This window comes from Gekko japonicus, unplaced genomic scaffold, assembly GCF_001447785.1.
Source record: "Gekko japonicus isolate JY-2015 unplaced genomic scaffold, Gekko_japonicus_V1.1 scaffold643, whole genome shotgun sequence".
Taxonomy (NCBI): domain Eukaryota; kingdom Metazoa; phylum Chordata; class Lepidosauria; order Squamata; family Gekkonidae; genus Gekko; species Gekko japonicus.
In genome coordinates, this window is record NW_015164201.1 from 863187 (window position 1) to 882592 (window position 19406).

Genomic DNA, 19406 nt, shown 5'->3' on the forward strand with positions numbered 1-19406 from the left:
TAATCCGGTCCACCGTCACTCCCGCAGCGAAGATCAAGTCGAGCGTGTGACCGCCCCGATGCGTGGGGGCCGAAACGACCTGGGAGAGTCCTAGTGCCTCCATGGACGACACCAGGTCCATAGCCCGGCTGGAGGTCGCGTCCTCAGCATGGACGTTGAAGTCACCCAAGACCAGCAGCCTCGGGTGCTCCAGCGCCCAGCCTGATACGGCCTCTAGCAGGGATGGTAGGCTATCGGCCGGTGCGTTAGGTGGTCGGTACACCAGCCAAATCGCCAAACTCTCCTCAGCCTCCATCATCGCGCCGACACACTCTATCCCCGTGATCTCTACCCGCGGGAGTGCCCTGACGGAGTAAGCCTCCCGAATGAAAAGCGCCACTCCTCCCCCCGCCCTCTAATCCGCGACTGGTGAAAGACCGAGAACCCCGGGGAAGCAAGCTGGGCGAGTGCCACTGTCTCCCCCTCCTGCACCCAGGTCTCGGTCACGCACGCCAGGTCTGCTTGCTGTTCTAGCACGAAATCTCATAGGATTTCGGCTTTGTTGTTGATAGACCTGGCGTTGCATAACACCAGTGATGGAGGAGTGTTCTTAATCCCGGCCCCACTGCCTGTCATCCTTGGGATGGGTCGAAGGCTGTAAGGGCGCCGAGCCTCTCTATTTCTCTGCGCCCTTCGCTCTGAACTCTGCCTAGACCCACCGTCATACTTCCCTCTCCCCAAGAGCACTGGAATACGTAGTCCATCCATCATATTAGCAGACTCCGCAGACGCTTCAGGCCGCCGACCGATGGTAGGGTCCCGTACTCCAGCTACTAAAAATTGTACAATCTGACTAAGTGCTATCTATAATAAAACATACCCTAACTGGTCGTGGCAGGGGTGCTTCTAACTAAAACTAACTAGGCCCTGACAGTCCCACCTAACCATCCATACAATGCCATACATAGCCACACATCACCCTTCTCCCTCCAGCAGACCCATACATTCACTCCCACTCTAGCAGTGTTCTTATTTTGACCTCATTGGCCAGCTTTTTAACTAAAAAATAGGAACATATGAAGCCACTTTACATTGAGTCAGATTCACTGATCCTCCAAACCAGCATCATCTACTCTGACTGGCCGGGGCTCCCTAGGCCCACCAGGCTTTGAAAACGTTACAGGAGATTAATTGATTAATGTGTGTGTGTGTGCGTGCACGCATTATACATGTAAAACTGTAAATTCAGCTCCCAAACTCATTGACATTCAAGCAACTTCGACTACGGTTGTCAGCTACCAGGTGGCACCTAGTGATCTTTCAGAATTACAACTGATCTCCTGGAGCACATGGCTGCTTTGGAGGGTGGATGGTAGGACATTATACCCTTTTGAGGTCTTTCCCCCTCCCCAGGCTTTACCTCCAAATCTTCAGGAATTTCCCTACCCAGAGTTGGCAGACTTACATCATTCAAAAAAGGGACTTCTCACTGGATAAGAGGGGAGTGATTAGGGATGGTGGGTGGAAATGCTGCTACTGAATTTGTTTTCTTGTTTCTTAACTTTTATGGGCCCTGCCCAGCAGCAACCTGAATCCTCAATTTTCTTTGCCTGCCAGCAGGTCTGCCATGTCCTGGCATGCGAGGGTATTAAGATCATGATGATCTGAAATATCTGCCTTTTCCTCAAAAGCTTATACAACATGATGTGTTTGGATTTGGGGCTTTCAGTTTTGGACCAATACCTTTCCTGCCAAGTGCTACCTGAGATCCCCTCAACTGGAGACTGAACTTGGGCCTTTCTGAAAATGAAGCACAAACTCAAAGTAGGGTTGCCAGGTCCCTCCTGGCAACCAGCAGGGGATGGGAGGCAGGGTTGACAGCTCTGGCTGGGAAGCTCCTGGAGAACTGAAGATGGAGCCTGGGGAAATCAGAGAACACAGTGGCCATAGCGTCCACCCTCCAAAGCATCCCTTTACTCCAAGGGAACTGATCACTGTAGTCTGGAGAGGAGCTGTAATTCTGGGGGATCCCCAGGTCCCCCATGGACGCTGGCACCCCTGAAATGCCTGAGCCACAGGCCCTGCTTTCTAACCTGGAGCTTGCACAATATTTGACAACCGGTTTAGCAACTGTGTCAGGAGGTAGCCACCATGCACAGCAGTCTTTGCTGCAAACCAGGTGTGAGAATCACAAGGCAAGACAAAAGCAGTAGTTTTTCTTTGTTCCAGAGACTGCGTTCAGTGGCAATGAAGTTCTCGCAAACTGCAAGGAGTACTATCTAAGCAATCCCTCCGGGGCTGAGGTTAGCAGCAAATCAGCTTCCTTCTTAGCTGAAACTGTGGTTTTCCTTCCTATTTAGGAGAGCAAATTTTACATCTGTGTTTTTGTTTCCTAAGCACATTCCTGTTCTCGTTCACATAACTGACAGAGGGAAGACGAGTCACTCACCCTTTGGATGCTCTATCAGTCTTTGCACTTTCCAAAACTACCCTTTTCAATAAAGTTCAGGCAGAGGTGTGTGACTTGATGCCATTAATACTTGAGAAATCAGCTCCATGAGAAATCAACTCCATGCCTCTTATAGAACCTAATGAGGCCTACAGGTATGTCGGGTTGCTAGTCCTCAGGTCCAGGAGGGAGTTCCCCCAGTTTTCAGGGCTTCTGCCTAGGGTTGCCAACCCCCCCCCCGGTTTGCCAGGGGTCCCACCCCCAACACCCACAGCCACCCATCTCTCTCCCTTTAAGGGTGTGCAACCCGTATTTCATCCCAAGCACGAACTCCGCAAGCTTGCAGGGAGGATGCCCCACCCCCTCCAGGAACGCCCCCAAAGTCCCCCACTGGGGGTGGAAGATGGACTTGGCAACCCTACTTCTTCCTGCCAGCAGCCAGATGGCCGGCAGAGGAAACCCAGCCCCCAAACAGCCACATCCCTGCGTGACGTCCCCAACTTGAGGATGTCACCAGGAAGTGACATCATCACGTCAACAATGTCATCTGGGACGCTCTGGTTTGAGGGCAAAACTTCATGTTAAATTTGCCCTCAAACCAAAGAGTTGTGCCCTCAAACCAGAGTGTCACCATGCAACATCGTCAACGCAATGATTTCACTTCCGGGTGACATCACCATGTCAGGGACATCATGCAACATCCCCAAAAAAAAGGAATGCCCCCCAAATCCCCCCACCAGCAACAAGGTAGGATCTGGCAACCCTACAAGTATGACATTCCTTGGTTCGATTACTCAGAGCTTGGGACCGGTTTACATATATGTGGTATCATGCAATTTTTTTAAAAATGCACTAAGCTGAAGCCAAAAGCCAGTCTAGAATTTACTTTTGCCACAGAAATTGGGATCTTTACTCCACATATTGCAAAGGAGAACTCACAGATCTATGACCAGGAAGAACTAATTGGAACCCAGCCCCCCCTCCCCTCTGAAGCACCCCATCTAAGAAGGTTTATTTTTTAAAATGAGCTTTTTCAAACATATGAGTTCCACTTAACAAATGAAAGTAGGGGTGCCAGCCCACAGGTGGGGCCTGGGGATCCCCTGGAATTACAGCTCACCTCCAGACTACAGAGATCAGTTCCCCTGGAGAAAATGGCAGCTTTGGAGGGTGGAATCCAGGGGTCATTTGGGGGGGGACGCAGGGGGACGCCATCCCCCCGGGTGAGGTGCGGGAGGGCGGGGCATGGAGCTCCCTGCTGGTGCCCGCTGGAGGTCGCCGCCGGCTGTGGGGAGGACACACTTCCGGTGATGTCAGGGGGTGTGGCATATGCTAATGAGTTATGCTAATGAGTCCCCCTAGCTCTTTTTCTACGAAATGACCCCTGGTGGAATCTATATGGCATTGTACCCCACTGAGGTCTCTGTACTGCCCAGGCTCCACTCCCAAATCTCCAGGAGTTTCCCAACCTGGAGCTGGCAACCCTACCCCCCGTCCCCCCCTCCACTGGTGGCCAGGGGGGACCTGGCACCACTAAACAAAAGCTTGGTTTTTAGAACAAGAACATTTTCTAGTTTAACAAGAATGAAATTGTGACTATTGCCACTCCCACCACTCTTCCATGAAGAAAGTGGATTTTCCAGTGCCTTATCATGCTTAAGTGATCCTAGCTCCTATACCTGTGAGCACAGCAAGATGCTTAAAGGGCATGAGATGAAACTCATGTGTTTCTTTATTGGTGGCATTTTTTGATGTTGACAAAAGCTTCTGATTCTGCCTACACATGTCTGGTACTAACAATTCATGGACAACATAACAGAGACACATTTGGGGTTGGCAACAGAAATTTCTGCCCATTTTAAGGAAAATACTGATTTCCCCACTGAAATCCTTGAACACGTGCATGACAGCCACCATGCAGTGAAATCTCCCATTCCAGTGGCAGCCTCCAGTGGCAGCAGGGAAAGGGGAGTCAGGCTGCATCGTGAAGCCCAATTCACCCTGAGAACTGAGACCATTTTGCATGAGCTTTTCCACCCCACCGACAGCAATCACTGCCATGGACTGTGGAAGAGGAAACTGTATGATGACTGCAACCCATATTTTCTACAACGTGGCTGAAGGTGGGAAACATGCTGTGGCAATCAGCATTTGGGCTGGCCTATTCACTAGATGCACCGAAGCGGTCACCTAGGGTGACAGAGGTGGAGGGGTCCCAACCAGCCCTGTTGCTCCCACCTGTGGCATCAGGATCTGCTTCAGAAAGCAACAGCCCTGTGAAGCACCACTTCCAGCCCCAGTGGGTGATCCGCAAGGAATCTGCTCCTTCCCTCCCTCCATCAGTGGGGGAGGGTCCTCCTCCTCTTTACCTTCCCTATGGTGTAGAGTCAAGGGGTGGGTGTAGTGGCTTCCTGCCTCACTGCAGTGTGGGGAGGAGGAGAGAAGGGCTGGTGGCAACTTCCTATCTCACCACCAATGTTCCCTCTAAGCGATGGAGTCTTGTGAGCAAAAATTCTACTTTGTAAGTGACTGGCATTAAAGTTGGGAGCGAGCGATTTGGCTGCGGCATACATTCGTTTGTTCTGGAGCCCTCTTTCCTGAGCTCAGTCAAAAATGTGTGGGCCGGAGGCTAAAAACCTGTGAGCTAGCTCATACTAACTCAGCTTAGAGGGAACACTGCTCAACACATACGGGGAGGTGGATGAGTTGTGGCTTTCCCGTGGTACAGGAGGGGGCAGTGATGTCATTCGCCACCCAGGGCACCAAAAATCATTGGGTTAGCCCTGATACTGAATGCTTAGACTTGCTTGGAATATCTGAACTTACTCCATAGATAAGGCTCTTATTTGAGATGATACGGAAGTCCTGTCTATGCTTTTGTATCTAATGATGTATTCACACATACACATCATCCCTTCATGTATAGGCATCAAGAGATGAATGCATATGTATGGAGTTTAATTTGCACAATGTATACAAGTATCTGTATTTCTTTCTTTACAAGGCAGAATTGGGGGGGGGGGGAAAGAAAAATATGGATAGAGTGAAAACGCTCCCTGTAGGCTCTTGTTGAAGCAACCAATATATTTTGCATGTGAAAGTCTCTGGACCACACCATTAGGGTGTGCATGTACATCCACATGGTACAATAAATGTTAGCTATTTCACATTTATGTTTTATTTCAAGCCAATTACAGGAGATAGTTTCTTTCCTAGTACTCGGCATGAAAGGTTTCAATCCAGAGTGAATCTTTGCAGCTGATTTGTTAAATTTTTGAAAAATGAGGCCTTGTAATGAAAATGCTGACAGTAACATCAGCAGGCGGCAGAAGATTAATGGCATATCGACGCTCTGCAGAATGCATTACTTTCTGTACTCTTCTCTGAAATGTCAGGGCACCCATGTTGCGCCTGTTAACTTGGACCACATTGTGACACAGTGTTGCATTGATTGTTGGGAGATCTGAATCGGAACCAGGCAGTGAATTATATTCAGCTGACATCAACACCACACACCCTTCTACAGTCATGGCCAAAAGGAACTTGGGATTTGAATCAGGAACTTCATAACCTAGGGTTGCCAAATGGGGCCGGGGAGCGGGGAATCCCCCGCTTTGACGGCCCGATTTTTTACGCAACAAATATCGGGCCCGGGGGAAACCCCACCCCCGCGTGCGCGTCACCCGGATGTTTTCCCCTCAAATGGCCGTGGCACCGCCCCCAGCGTGCGACGTCACATCCGAGTGATGCGCGCGCGCACACCCCGGACACTAGCCGGGAGCCCCCCGCTCCCGGCCGAAAACAATTTGGAAACCTGATCATAACCTGGGGCCTAGACTAGTGCGTTTTATGGGTCATGGTGGGCTCAGTGTCCTCTGCAGACTTACAACAGAATAATGGCGTGCACATCACCCATGCAATTATCAGACAGACCTAAATTGGCTACATCTTGTAAAAATACTACATCTCAGGGATGCCAGCGTTCAGGTGGGACTTGGGGATCTCCTGGAATTACAGCTCATCTCCAGTCTGGGTTGCCAGCCTCCAGGTGGGACCTGGGGATCTCTCACTTTTACAACTGATCTCCAGTTGACAGAGATCAGCTCCCCTGGAGAAAATGGCTGCTTTGAAGGGTGGACTCTATGGCATTGTACTATGCTGAGGTCCCTCCCCTCCCCAAACCCCACCCTCTCCTGGCTCCACCCCCAATGTCTCCAGGTATTTTCCAACAGAGACCTGGCAACCCTATCTCCAGACTACAGAGATCAGTTTCCTTGGAGAAAATGGAGGCTATGAAGGGTGGAGTCTATAGTACTGTACCCCACTGAGGTCCTTGTCCTCCCTAGACCCCATCCCCAAATCTCCAGGAATTCCCCAACCTTGATCTAGCAACTCTTCATCCCTCATCCCCTGCTGGTGGCCAGTGGGGGACGAGACCTGGCAACCCTTACCAAAGTGCCTGCTGGACTTCATGCCCTCGCATCTTCAGCTCCAGCAACTGACCACAAGGACCTAAGCTAGGAAAATAATGCTCCAGGTCTATCCTAAAGGCCATCTACTTACATGTTGTCCCTTCTCTGTAGAAACTTGTTTCTTCTCCAGTCATAGGGAGTTGGGCCTTGCCAAAACTCAGCCCTACCTAACAATCATAGGAAATACCTCCGGATCTTAGCCATGGCAGGCAATTCCAGTTTATCTGCTAAAAAATGTAAACATCTGTTTATCCAGAAGCATGTATCACACACACACACATGCATGCATACATACTTTGAATGGTGAGTCTGGAATTAGAAGACCAATAGCGTGGGCAGGCAATGGCCAATGCATGATTATTTCTCTCAGCATTTAATCAAACCTCACTTTAATGTAATGAAAATGAATTATTATTGTAGAATTCTCCACTATTTTAAGCCACCTATAATTTTATAAACAATGAAAACAACGGTGCAATGCCAAATTTCCAGAAAGAGGAAAAAAAGAAATAAATGCATTGAAGCAAAAAAGAAGAAGAAGAAGAAGAAGTGGTCTCATAATTATATATATAAGATACAATGCCAAGAAACAGAATGTTCAGACATTAAAAAACAGAGTGGGCAAGAATAAAAAGACTCTTCCTTGTATGAAAGTTCTCGCTTAAGAAAAAAAGTATAAAAATATAACAAGAGTTTATTGATATGCAACTTTTTTAAAATATGGGTGTCACTTTGCATTTACCACTGTGCAAATCATAAAATCATTACTGTAACGACAGCTACATGCTGTTATTTCAGTGTTTTCTGTGAGGATACTGAACATTAGAAGTTTAGATCATGCAGGCATTACAACTTTCATGGGCCCTAGGCACTTTTGCCTTCATGGGCCCCTCCCACCATAATAATATCAGTATTTAAAATTATTTTGATATAACTTTAAAAGCTTCATAATGGTCAGGTAGGTTCATATGGGACCAGGCAGTCCTTAAGGAATGCTGATCACAAGTCATATGGGGTACAAACTGATGTGAGTAAATACCTTGACCCAAGGAGGACACCGCCTGATCTGTCCTCATGTGGGTATGACTGAATGTAGCCAACAGATTACTTTCCCAGCACAGGAGATGCCAGGGTTGGTAGCCTGGAGGCTGACAGGCAGTTCAGCCAGGAGTCAAGGAGACAGAAGAAAAATTCAGAGCCTGCATCTGAGTAATTAATGGGCCAGAATGAGAAGCCAGGTCTGCACCAGTAGCTTCATAGGATGAGATGGGACCTGACTGGATCTTTGAGCCACCTGATCTCTGCTGGGCAGGGAGACACAGTATCACCTTGCAGCCAAACTGTAGCAGTTGTGCAGCAGTGCGGCCACAATCAGGTCAGCATATACCTTCATTTGCAGGCTGCCTTGTTGTAACACAGAGTAAGCTGCCCTGCTTTGGTTTAGCACCCCAGGATCTTAGAGGAGAGAACTGTAGAAGAGACCAGTTGTGTGCTAATTCTAATCCAAGCCAATGCTTAGAGCATTGCAAGCTTATGAAATATATACAGTACTTACAGTTGAGATAACAATAACATTTTTAAAAATCGCATAAAGGGTCCCACAGGAGTTGCAGTGACCGACAGAGGTCAGGAAGCGGCACATCAGAGTCATGACCTCAACCATTTCATTTGTTCAGTTGTCAGTCTCTCTGCCCTTGGAGCAGAGGTGGTTTGGGTTGGAAGCATGTACAGCATTTATAGACCTCTTTGCATTTTAAAGTTCTCTTGGGCTCAGTTAAAGGCACACTCAATTCATTTTAAAAGAAAATCGCATGACCTTCTCGGTCTCCAGTGTGTGTGTTTAGGAGAAGTACTTTTATGCTTGTTAAATGGGCCCCATTCAGTGAAGCTCTAAAACACATCCTTCATTCTGAGCACAAAATCAAACCCATCGACCTAAAATTAAGCAGCTGCATAGGGCCAATTTAAGACCAGCTGTGGCCAGTGGGCTGTGCTCATTCAGGAATGGGCAGAGAAACTGGCTTAATATATACAACGTGCCAACAATTCTGCATTGATGCAAAAGCTAGTCACTTTCTGCACTTGTACAAAAGGTTCCCAGCTCTACCAGGGTAGGAAGCAGAGGTCATTTCGGGGGGGAACGTGGGGGATTGCAGTTCCCCCGGGTGAGGTACGGGGGGAGGGCCACATGAAGAAGCCCCGCCCCCTGCTTCCGGCCGCCCCGCTTCCTGCCCTCATTCAGCCAGGAGGAGGCAGGAGAAGAGGGAGGGTAAGTTGCTTCCTCCCTGCCTCTCCCCACCCCTGCCTGCCTGGGGCCAGGGAGAGCCTTCATGGGGCTTCCTTGCACTCCTGCCGGCCTTGCAGGTCCACCGCCGGGCCCCTCATGGGGCTCGGCAGTGGAGCTGCAAGGCCGCCGGTGGCGGCTGGGACCGTTGGGGGTGGGGTGTGTGGCCTTATGATACACTTACGGTGATGTCAGGGTGTGTGGCATATGCTAATGAGTTATGCTAATGAGTTCCCCTAGCTCTTTTTCTACGAAATGACCCCTGGTAGGAAGTCTTCATGGGGAGGGGGAGGCACATACATCCAATTGTTGGTTGCAGTGCACAGGGCTGCTGACAAGGGGGACGACAAAATTCAGGAGGCCCAAGTCAGCTGGAGGGCCCCAGTAACCAGCATCATGCTGTATTCACAGAATGCATTTTAAATTTATTTTCTAATGCAGTTCTGACTGCAGCCACTAGGGGCACAGGGAAGGCAGAGCACAGTAAAGAGCTATATCTGTCTCTGGGGCTCAGCCTTTCTGCAAAGTTTACCACAAAGTGAAGGATAATCCTTGCTTCTCAGATCCTGCTAAACCCATCAGCCAAGCCAGCACTGGAGCAAGGCAAGACTAGCCAGGACCATCTATAATCAATGCCAGGATGGAGCCTCCTAACAAGGTCTATGGTTTCCTTTTTCCTTTAGGTCCACCCAGATCCTGCACAGCCAGATCTTGCAATGGGGCAGCCTTGTTAGTTTGTGGTAGCTAGCAAAATTAAAACAAAAACTTGTGTTGACTTTTCCTACATTTCTTCAGCACTGCTCCTTCATTTTGCTCTCTTCCTTTCATGATCCGCTGTACTATCCCCACTCGTAATCTCCCCCCCCCATTTTTCAGTCCCAATGCCTCCTGTCCTGACCTATCCTCGTTGGCAACTTAGAAAGTATTTAATAGTAGCATAGGAGCAAATATTTGTCAATATTATGCACAGGAGGGGGGAGTTAATATTTCCCCATAATCAATCCAAATAGTAAAAGATGCGGGAACATTTGTAATTCTGACATGGCATGGCAGTATAGATTCCTGTGCTATGGTGGCAGCTGCTGCCAAAAAAACATTTTAAAAAATCTGCACAGCCAACCAAATTCCCAACAATCAGAAGCTTTGCTGGGCAAAGGCCCTGCCTGGCCCCACCGACTTCCTAAAAACACTTGGTGAGCACCAGAAAAGGTGTTGTGGGTGCCATGGCACCCCCCTGGCACCACGTTGAGACTCCTGATATACTGTATCAAAGGTTGTAGATAAATCCAATAAGAGCAACAGAGAGGCATGCCTTTTGTCTACACTCAGAAGGAGGTCATCACCTAAAGCTAGCAAAGCCATCTCTATCCCATAGCCTGGCCTGAAGCTAGATTGAAAAGGGTCTAGAGCAGATGAGTTATCCAAGAAGACTTGGTCCACTACTACTGATTCAGTTTTTAATTATTGGCAGCAATGCTCCCGCTAAGCTGTGGAGTCTTGTAAGCAAAAATTCTACTTTGTGAGCTACTGGCATTGAAGTTGTGAGCGAGTGATTTGGCTACTGCAGAAATCAGTTTGCTCTGGAGCCCTCCTTCCTGAGCTAAGACAAAAATGTGTGAGTCAGAGGCTAAAAAACTGTGAGCTAGCTCACACTAACTCAGCTTAGAGGGAACACTGATTGGCAGTCCAAGTTGAAGTGTTTTTAATTGTGAGTTTTAATGGGTTTTTTAAATTGTTGTTTTATATTATATTGTTTCAATGGGTCCAGAAACACGCATTGCTTGAAACAGCAAGAATCCTGTGAAGATACATCTGCAGTTCCCAAGAACTTGGCTAGATCTTGAATTGTGGAACACCATCTACCACTCAAATATCCAACTGTGCTTCTTCTTCTTCTTCTTCTTCTTCTTCTTCTTCTTCTTCTTCTTCTTCTTCTTCTTCTTCTTCTTCTTCTTCTTCTTCTTCTTCTTCTTCTTCTTCTCCTTCTCCATCTCCATCTCCATCATCATCATCATCATCATCATCATCATCATCATCATCATCATCATCAAGGGGTGCCACCTCTGGGTCTGGAGATTGCTGGAGATTTGGAGGGCAGTGTTTGGGTAGGGGAAGAAGCACTGCACGGAATAATGCCATAGAGTCCACCCTCCAAAGCAACCATTTTCTCCAGAAAAACTGATTTTTATAGTCTAGGGGAGATCAGTTGTAATTCTGGGAGGCCCCACTTGGAAGATAAGCTTATCAACATTGCAGTATGCCATAACAGACAAACATAAAATACTATTCTTACAAAAAATTACTAAAAAATGCCAAAATACAAAAATTCCTACAACAAAGTAGTGGATTGATGAACCAGGGCACATCACGAAAGAAGTAGTAGTAGTAGTAGTAGTAGTAGTAGTAGTAGTAGTAGTAGTAGTAGTGGAGGAGGAGGAGGAAGAGGAGATTGGATTTATACCCCACCTTTCACTACTCAAACAAGTCTCAGAGCGGCTTACAATCTCCTTCCCTTCCTCTCCCCACAACAGATACCCTGTAAGGCAGATGGGGCTGAGAGAGCTCTGAGAGAACTGCTCTTTCCAGAACAGCTCTGAGAGAACTGTGACTGACCCAAGGTCATGCCAGCAGCTGCATGTGGAAGAGTGGGGAATCAAACCCAGTTCTCCCAGACTAGAATCCACGCTCCTAACCACTACACCAAACTGGTTCTCTGAGGCGGTTACAGAAAGCCAGCTGCACAATCCAAACAGTTGTGAAATGGTGTCATTAATTTATGAAATGTTAGAAGTCAACATCTAACATTGCTATGAATGTTTGTAATTATTCTTTAATTTCAGAATGGATTCCCCCCCTCTGTTTTCAATTTTAATAACATAAAGATTTAATATGAATGCTGCAGTGAACAAAAAGAAGAAATAGTAAGTTGTATCATGCAGAAGCTTGTATTTCTAAAGTACACATTCATTTTGGATTATGCTGTACTGTCAGTTAATCTTTATGAGATCATGGAAGAGTTCATTGTTACTTCATGCTCCGTTGCCGCTGCGCATGGCTCTGCATTTGTAGAAGCAATGTGCACACATCAGGGAATCATCACCATGTGGACACGACCTCAGAGATGTGTGACAGGGCGAATGATCCGTGATAGTGTTATTTTTAAAACCTGGTGCTTTAAGACGTATCTCACTTATTCTGAAAAAAAAAAAACTTTTCTGACTCCATTTTTAAACTTTGAGCCTCAAGGGGAAAAAAGGAGCATTCCCCCCCCTTAAGTTTTTAGAATTCACCCACCCACCCCCACACCCCAAGTCCTTGCATCTCTAGTACAAGAACAAACCACTGCCTTTGGGGGGCTTTGTTTCTGTGCACAGAGATCTCCACCTAGACTTTCCACCAAAATCACAGTGCCTGCTAGGATGCTGCCTGAATACAGCAACATAAGTTGATTGACTGGGGAAGGGCTGTGGCTCAGCGCCAGAGCATCCATTTGGCATGCTTGGCATGCAGAAGGTCCTGGGTTCAATCCCTGGCATCTACAGTTGAAAAGAGTCCAGTATGTGAAAGACCTTTTCATAAGAACCTTTTCATAAGAACCTGGGATCTGCTGCCAATCTGAGTAGATAACACTGAGTGTGATGTAGGGTTCCCAACTACCTGGGAAATACCTGGAGATTTGGGGTGCAGAGCCTGGGGAGGGCAGGATATGGGGAGGGGAGAGACATCAGCAGGACATAATGTCTTACAGTCCACTCTCCAAAGCAGCCATTTTCTCTAGAGGAACTGATCTAGGTCATCTGGAGATCAACTGTAATAGCAGGAGATCTCCAGGTGACATCTGGAGGTTGGCAGCCCTATTGTGATGGACCAAGAGTCTGATCCAGTATAAGGCAGCTTCATGAGTATTCACATAGTTATAACCTTGACTGCTCTCAAGTAGGAACTCATTAGCATAATAGGCCACACCCAACAGCAGAAACTCATTAGGATTGGCTACATTAAGGGTGTGTGACCTAACATGCAAAGGAGTTCCTGCTACAAAAAAGGCCCTGGGTTTTGACAACAAACAAGGTAAACAGAATAACAAGCAAAAGGTGGGTGTGGCTGGATAACCACACTTCTGGTAACATATGGGTGCGGCCAAATGTGCTAATGAGCTGTGCTGTCAGGAGTGTGGCCCAATATGCTAATGAGTTCCTGCTGTTGGGTGTGGCCTATTATGCTAATGAGTTCCTGCTGGGCTTTTTCTACAAAAAGAGCCCTGGGCAGCTTCATGTGTACTTACTTCATTTATATCCTGCCTTTTTTAGCCGATGGGTAATCAAAGTTGCTTACATCATTCTTCTTGCTTCCATTGTATCCTCACAACAACCCTGTAGGGCAGGTTAGGTGACAGTGTGTAACTGGCCCAAGGTCACCCAACAAGCTCACATAGCAGAGTGGGGATTCAAACCACGGTCTCCCAGATTCTAGACTGACATTCTAATTCTAACCACTACACCACTTAACACTGCCTTAGGAGTCTGGGATAGACATCTCAGCAGTGCAAAGCTGTTGGGCGATATCTGTTGCTGGATCATTCAGGAGAGAAACTAGATGGCCCTCTGTAAACTGAATGAATTAAAACGGTGCTGTACAATTTACAACCCTTGGCATAATAATTTATATTAGTACCATCATGTTCATGTATGGATAACAACACACACACAAATATGCAATCAAACAAAACTAATATAACATGATCTCGCTCTAGACATGGATGATACCCTCTGAGGGCCAAAAATGTAGACAGCTGTTTCAGTCAAGCTCCTTTTCCAGAGGTAGGTCACCATAGCCATATCAGGTCAATACAAGGGTAAAAACATCTGGAATTGTTTGCCAGAGAATGCTCTTTCTTTGTCGGCACATGCAAGAAACACTAGTGGGTCGTTCATTTGGTTAGTTTTTTAATACCCTACTTTCCTCCTCCATGGGGACCCAAGCCAGTTTACAATATTCTCCTTGCTTCGATTTTAATCTCACACCAACCTTGTGAGGTAGGTTAAACTGAGAGGGTACATCATCCAGCAAGCTTCCATGGCAGATTTTAAATCTGAACCTGGGTTTCACAGCACCAGGCTTGACACTTTACCCACACTACATGTGCTTCCTTTCTTTGGCAGAGGAGTTTGATCTTTCAGTGAATTTTATTTTTGCTGAAGGAAGGAGGAGGATTTGGAGTAAGTGCGGCAACAACTATGTGTAACATTTTTTAGGAAGCTCAGGCCATTAGCCAATAACTGCCAGATAGGCCTTTTGGATCTTTTCTGAGCCACTTTCCCTTTATAATTTTTTTTTTAAACTAATAGCTTTTCTTTGATTGCCCTGTACAATTCTTCAGAGGGCTTTAAAGTAGCAAAAATGCACAACTCTCCCAATACAGATCTAAATTGCAGGTATACTGTATGATTACCAACCCCCTTACTGTACTTTGTAATCTGCCTTGAGTGTCAGTGAAAAAGGCGGGCTACAAAATAAAAGAAATGGGAGTATTGCCTTTTAAAAACCCACAAATTTCAATTGTTTTTAGCAGTTGTGCAAGTTTGTGCTGGTTGTTTGAATGCTTGGCCTTTGTTTATTGAATACTGGAGCAGAGTCTTGTAGGAAAATGAAGGAATTTACTTGGAAAGTATGCGAAGGAAGTGCAGCAGCGATATTTAAAAAGAAAAGTTTCTGTTGTCCCCTTTTCTTGATGCCAGATTCAAGCATCTGGACATAAAGTAAGCCAATAAAAAACAGTAGATTCAGGTGGGTAGCCATGACATGTTGGTCTGTATCTGAGGAAGTGAGCATGCACACGAAAGCTTATACCTTGAATAAAACTTTGTTGGTTTTAAAGGTGCCACTGGAATCAAACTTTGTTCTCATAAAAAAACAACATGCAAATTTGTACTGCCTGAAAGCTGAGCTGTTGAGGGCCACCAAATCAAGTCAACCTCTTTAAAGTCTCCTAGGCCCCGTTCACACAGAGCATTTGCTGCGCTAAAGAGACTGATGATAGGCGGATTTTCCGGGCGCGATCACACCGCAACATCTGGGAAGCGTAGTGCTCCCGTGACTAACCCGTGGTGTCCCGCCGATGATGCGCGTTAAAAAACTAGTACCTCCAAAGGTACTAGTAAACGTTTGCCACGGGCTGCCTCCAGACGCCCGTGGTGTGATCGCGCCGGCGGGCGGCATTCCCCTCTGGTCCCTCGTTTACCTGCCGGCGCCAAGGGAAGGACCCGTGGTGTGCCGCCGGCACGTTTGATCGCGTAATCGCGGATCAAACTGCGCCGGGGCAATTAGCCACGCCTTCCCCCCGCGATATCCAGCCCGTGTGACCGGGGCCCTAGAATGGTTTTCAGCACTCAAACTGGAATCCTGAAGATGGTCAAAGCTCCTATAGAGCCACCACCTTTTTTTGCTGACTTTTGGAAGGCCCTGCTACACACCTGTAGTGAGCAAGACTACCAGTGCATGGAATAGGATGGCTCTTCCCTGTGGTTTACTGAACAACACAGTGTGCACATCTCTCCAGGCCATAAAGGATTTTGAAGATTACAAAAACAACAGCAGTGCATGTACACAATAGACCACTCGCTGGCAAAACACAACAATTCCAAAGAGACAACAGTGCTCCCCATAAATCCCAATGTTCACAGTCCCCCCAATCTATGTTGCCACCGTAGCTGCAGCAAAATGATCGGAAGGTTTCTGCATCACAGTAACAACAGTGGTACCCTATGTAAGGAAGGTAGAGATTGATTTGGGGAACGTTTGCACTGAAAACACGATAATTTTTGCTCCAGGGTTCTTCCTGGAACATTATGCTAAGTTTAAGGGGGACGGAGCCACTCTAGCAATCCTTAGGATGAAGTCCAAAGTGTACCAACGATCCTCTCTCTCCTTAAAAAAAAACCTTTGCCATTTCTTTTTACTATGTATTCAATGGGAGCTTCTTCCAGCACTGTACCTTGGAATGCACCATCACATCTATCAAGTAAGAAGTGCTAATAATGAACCATTTATGCTGGCCTGTTCACTAATGAATCAAAGAATCATGGAGGGATTTCCAGGGTCATCTAGTCCAACCCCCTGCACAATGCAGGAAATTCACAAATACCCCCACACACCCCCAGTGACCCCAGTTCCATGTCCATGCCTCGTGATGTGTACTGATGTGCATTAATGCACCACAGAGGATGGACCCAGAAGCAAAAATACACATCACAAATATGGTATACACAAGAAAAAAATCCCTAGCTAGATTGCAGAGAGGGCAAAACAAAGAGCAGGCAATTTAAGACACAGAATACAGCTTAATCCCAGACAAAATGAGGCTTAAGTAATGTTATACATTTGAATTTATACAAAATGAATCCACAGTGTTGGTTTTCTGGAATCCGCTGTTCTGTCTTGCCTACTCATGTTGTTTGTTTTATCTAACACAAATAAACAGTCATTAACCCCAGTCTTGTCTGTGGCTCTGCAGTAGGGGAAATCATCAGCAAACCCACTGTAAGTACCTGGAACTGCACTTGCTCACAGTCATACCCCCATTACCCTCTGTCTCTCATTCCTCCACACTCTATGCTTACTCTTTATATATACATGCCTCTCACAGCCTCCCATTCCTTACAGTCTCCCGACTGTCAAAATTTAGACTGCTATAGCTTTGGAGGGTTCTGTTTCTTGCTGGCATTCTAGTGGTCAGAATTACAGAGTGTAGTTCTGGGATTGTTTTTTCTTCCCCCACCCCTCAAAAGGCCCAGCAGCTATGAGTGGCTTGATGAAGCAGAGGGACATTGGAGATGATTAGTGGGAGAAGAAGGGGCTGTTCTGCCTACGCTGCTGTCCACGAAAAATCAGCACTGTGCTGCTTTCATATCCACAGGGGAAAGGTGCTGTGGCCCTTACGATTTATCCCTCAAGGACAAAAGCAGCTGGCATACTGCAAAGACATCAAGGGTTCAACTGCCTCTTCCCCTACTGCCAGTCTTGGTCAATTTGGATCCATACGCTATAGCCACTTTGCACTAGAAAAGAAAATCCTTGGGTAGAAACAGTCACAAATGTACATGTACTGTGTATCTCCAGCCTCAGTTAAATCACCACGACTTGGTTCTGAACTAGCTGTGCATGCACTAGTCTCTGAAGAAGATGATGAAGAAGAAGAGAAGAGATTGGATTTATACCCCACCCTTCACTACCCAAAGGAGTCTCAGAGCAGCTTACATTCTCCTTTCCCTTCCCCTCCGCACAACAGACACCCTGTGAGGTAGGTGGGGCTGAGAGAGCTCTTTCAAGAGCTGATCGTGAGAGAACAGCTCTGAAAGAACTTGTAACTGACCCAAGGTCACACCAGCAGCTGCATGTGAAGGAGTGGGGAATCAAACCCAGTTCTTCCAGATTAGTGTCTGCGCTCCTAACCACTACACTGAACTGGCACACCTCCTCTTCCTCTAAAACTTCCATTTGTGCAAGATCAACGGTTTTCAACATTCCCTTATGCACATGGAAGTGCTAGTGGAAGAGGAAACGCACTGTGGCAGAGGCATGCACGGAGCTCAGGTATGTTGCTGGCGCTACACTATATAAACAGATGGAAACCCACTAACTCAATTTGGTCCTTTAGAGATTTAACCATCCATAAGGTGCAGATGACACAGCCATCCTGCCGAAGCGAAGCAGGTTTGAGTATTGTTAATTACCTGGATGGAAGATCTCCTGCGATAACTGCCTTGCACTCCATAAAGGGGGGAGGGGGAAGGCAGGATACAAATGTAATTATTGTTACTATTCTTGCATTTCTGAACTTAAGAGCACAATACACACCTTAACACACAGGTATAGAACCCACTGTCCTGAACCTCCGCTGCGTGAAACCATATCGAGTCTTCGTCTTTGCTCATTCTTACTTCAGAGAAGATAATGGGCTCTTCCAAGTCTCCTCTATTTTTATACCACATGAGTCGAAGGCCTGTGCTTTGAGCCATGCTGTAGTTAGTCCTGATATAGCTGTAGAAAAGGGCACATTTCATTCGGACTGGTTCACCTGCCAAAGCCATGTATTTCTTGAGATCCACTAACCAATCGATACAACCGTCAACTGAAAGAAAAAGAAAAAAAAGAAGAACTATTGAAGGAAATGAGAAGCAAAGGAGACATGTTTTAAGACAGTGAAATGAAATAACTAAGCCGATTCACACAAAATAACATGGTTCTTCAGCACTTCAGACAACAGGTGTGGGGTGAAGGTAATATTTAATGCAAGGTCCGAATGTGTAGCAAGTTAGCATTTCACAGTAAGAAGGAGAAAGGTTTGCTCTATCCCTTTTCCTAATGTTCTAGTCTACAAGGACAGACTGGTCATTTAACTTACTGGGAAAGTTAGCACTGGCCAGCTGGGTCACCGGTAGCCAGGAAGAGGCGGAGACTAGCTCTGCTGTTCCAACCAGGGCTGCAGAAGCCTTCAGGCACAATAGTGATCGGTGGCAGATCACCAATAGAGACAGTGGGTGACCCCCTCATTGGTGCTACTGACTGCGTCTGAGTCAGGTGCCCCTTCCTGCAGTGCTGGCTCACAGCCTGATTTATTCCTGGGCCATGTAAACTTATTTATCTATTTATACTTTAGATATATGAATCACCCAATCCCTGAATACACAGGCTCTGGGTGATTTACTTCAGTAAAAACATGCATAAATATATCATAATTACTAGTTAAAATACAATAGGGCCCCGGTCACACGGAGCATTACAGGGACAGAAGATAGGCGGATTTTCCGGGCGCGATCTCACTGCCACATCTGGGAAGCGTAGAGCTCCCGTGGCTCACCCGAGGCTTCCCGTGGAAAACGCGCAGTAAAAAACTAGTACCTCGAAGATACTAGTTTCCGGAAACCGCGGGGCAAGGGCGGGCGTCTGATCGCGGTTCCGGTGGTAGTTCTGGCGCCCGCCCATGTCCCCTAGCAAAAAGGTCCCCCCCCCAAGTCTCTACAGATGCGCACAAGCACCCAACGGAGCATGCGCACACTTTAGTTTTTAAAAAAGAAAACACAACGGAGCAGCTCGCTAAGACTTGAGTTGTGCAGAGAAGAGGAGAGCAGCCAGAAGAAACACAACACAAAGCGCATGGCTTGAGGCGAGAGAGAAACAGATAGGGGGAAAGGGGGCAAGGCAGAAGAGAAAGCGGCTGAGG

At 46.9% G+C, this 19406-nt stretch overlaps 1 protein-coding gene across 1 annotated transcript in view; it reads right to left on the bottom strand.

Moving 5' to 3' along the window:
* IL1RAPL2 (interleukin 1 receptor accessory protein like 2) overlaps positions 1-19406 on the bottom strand; it is a 299699-nt gene that overhangs the window by 267824 nt on the left and 12469 nt on the right. The window contains exon 2 of the mRNA XM_015408385.1: positions 18041-18314. Coding sequence (XP_015263871.1) covers positions 18041-18314 — 274 coding nt within the window. The remainder of the gene's footprint in view (positions 1-18040; positions 18315-19406) is intronic.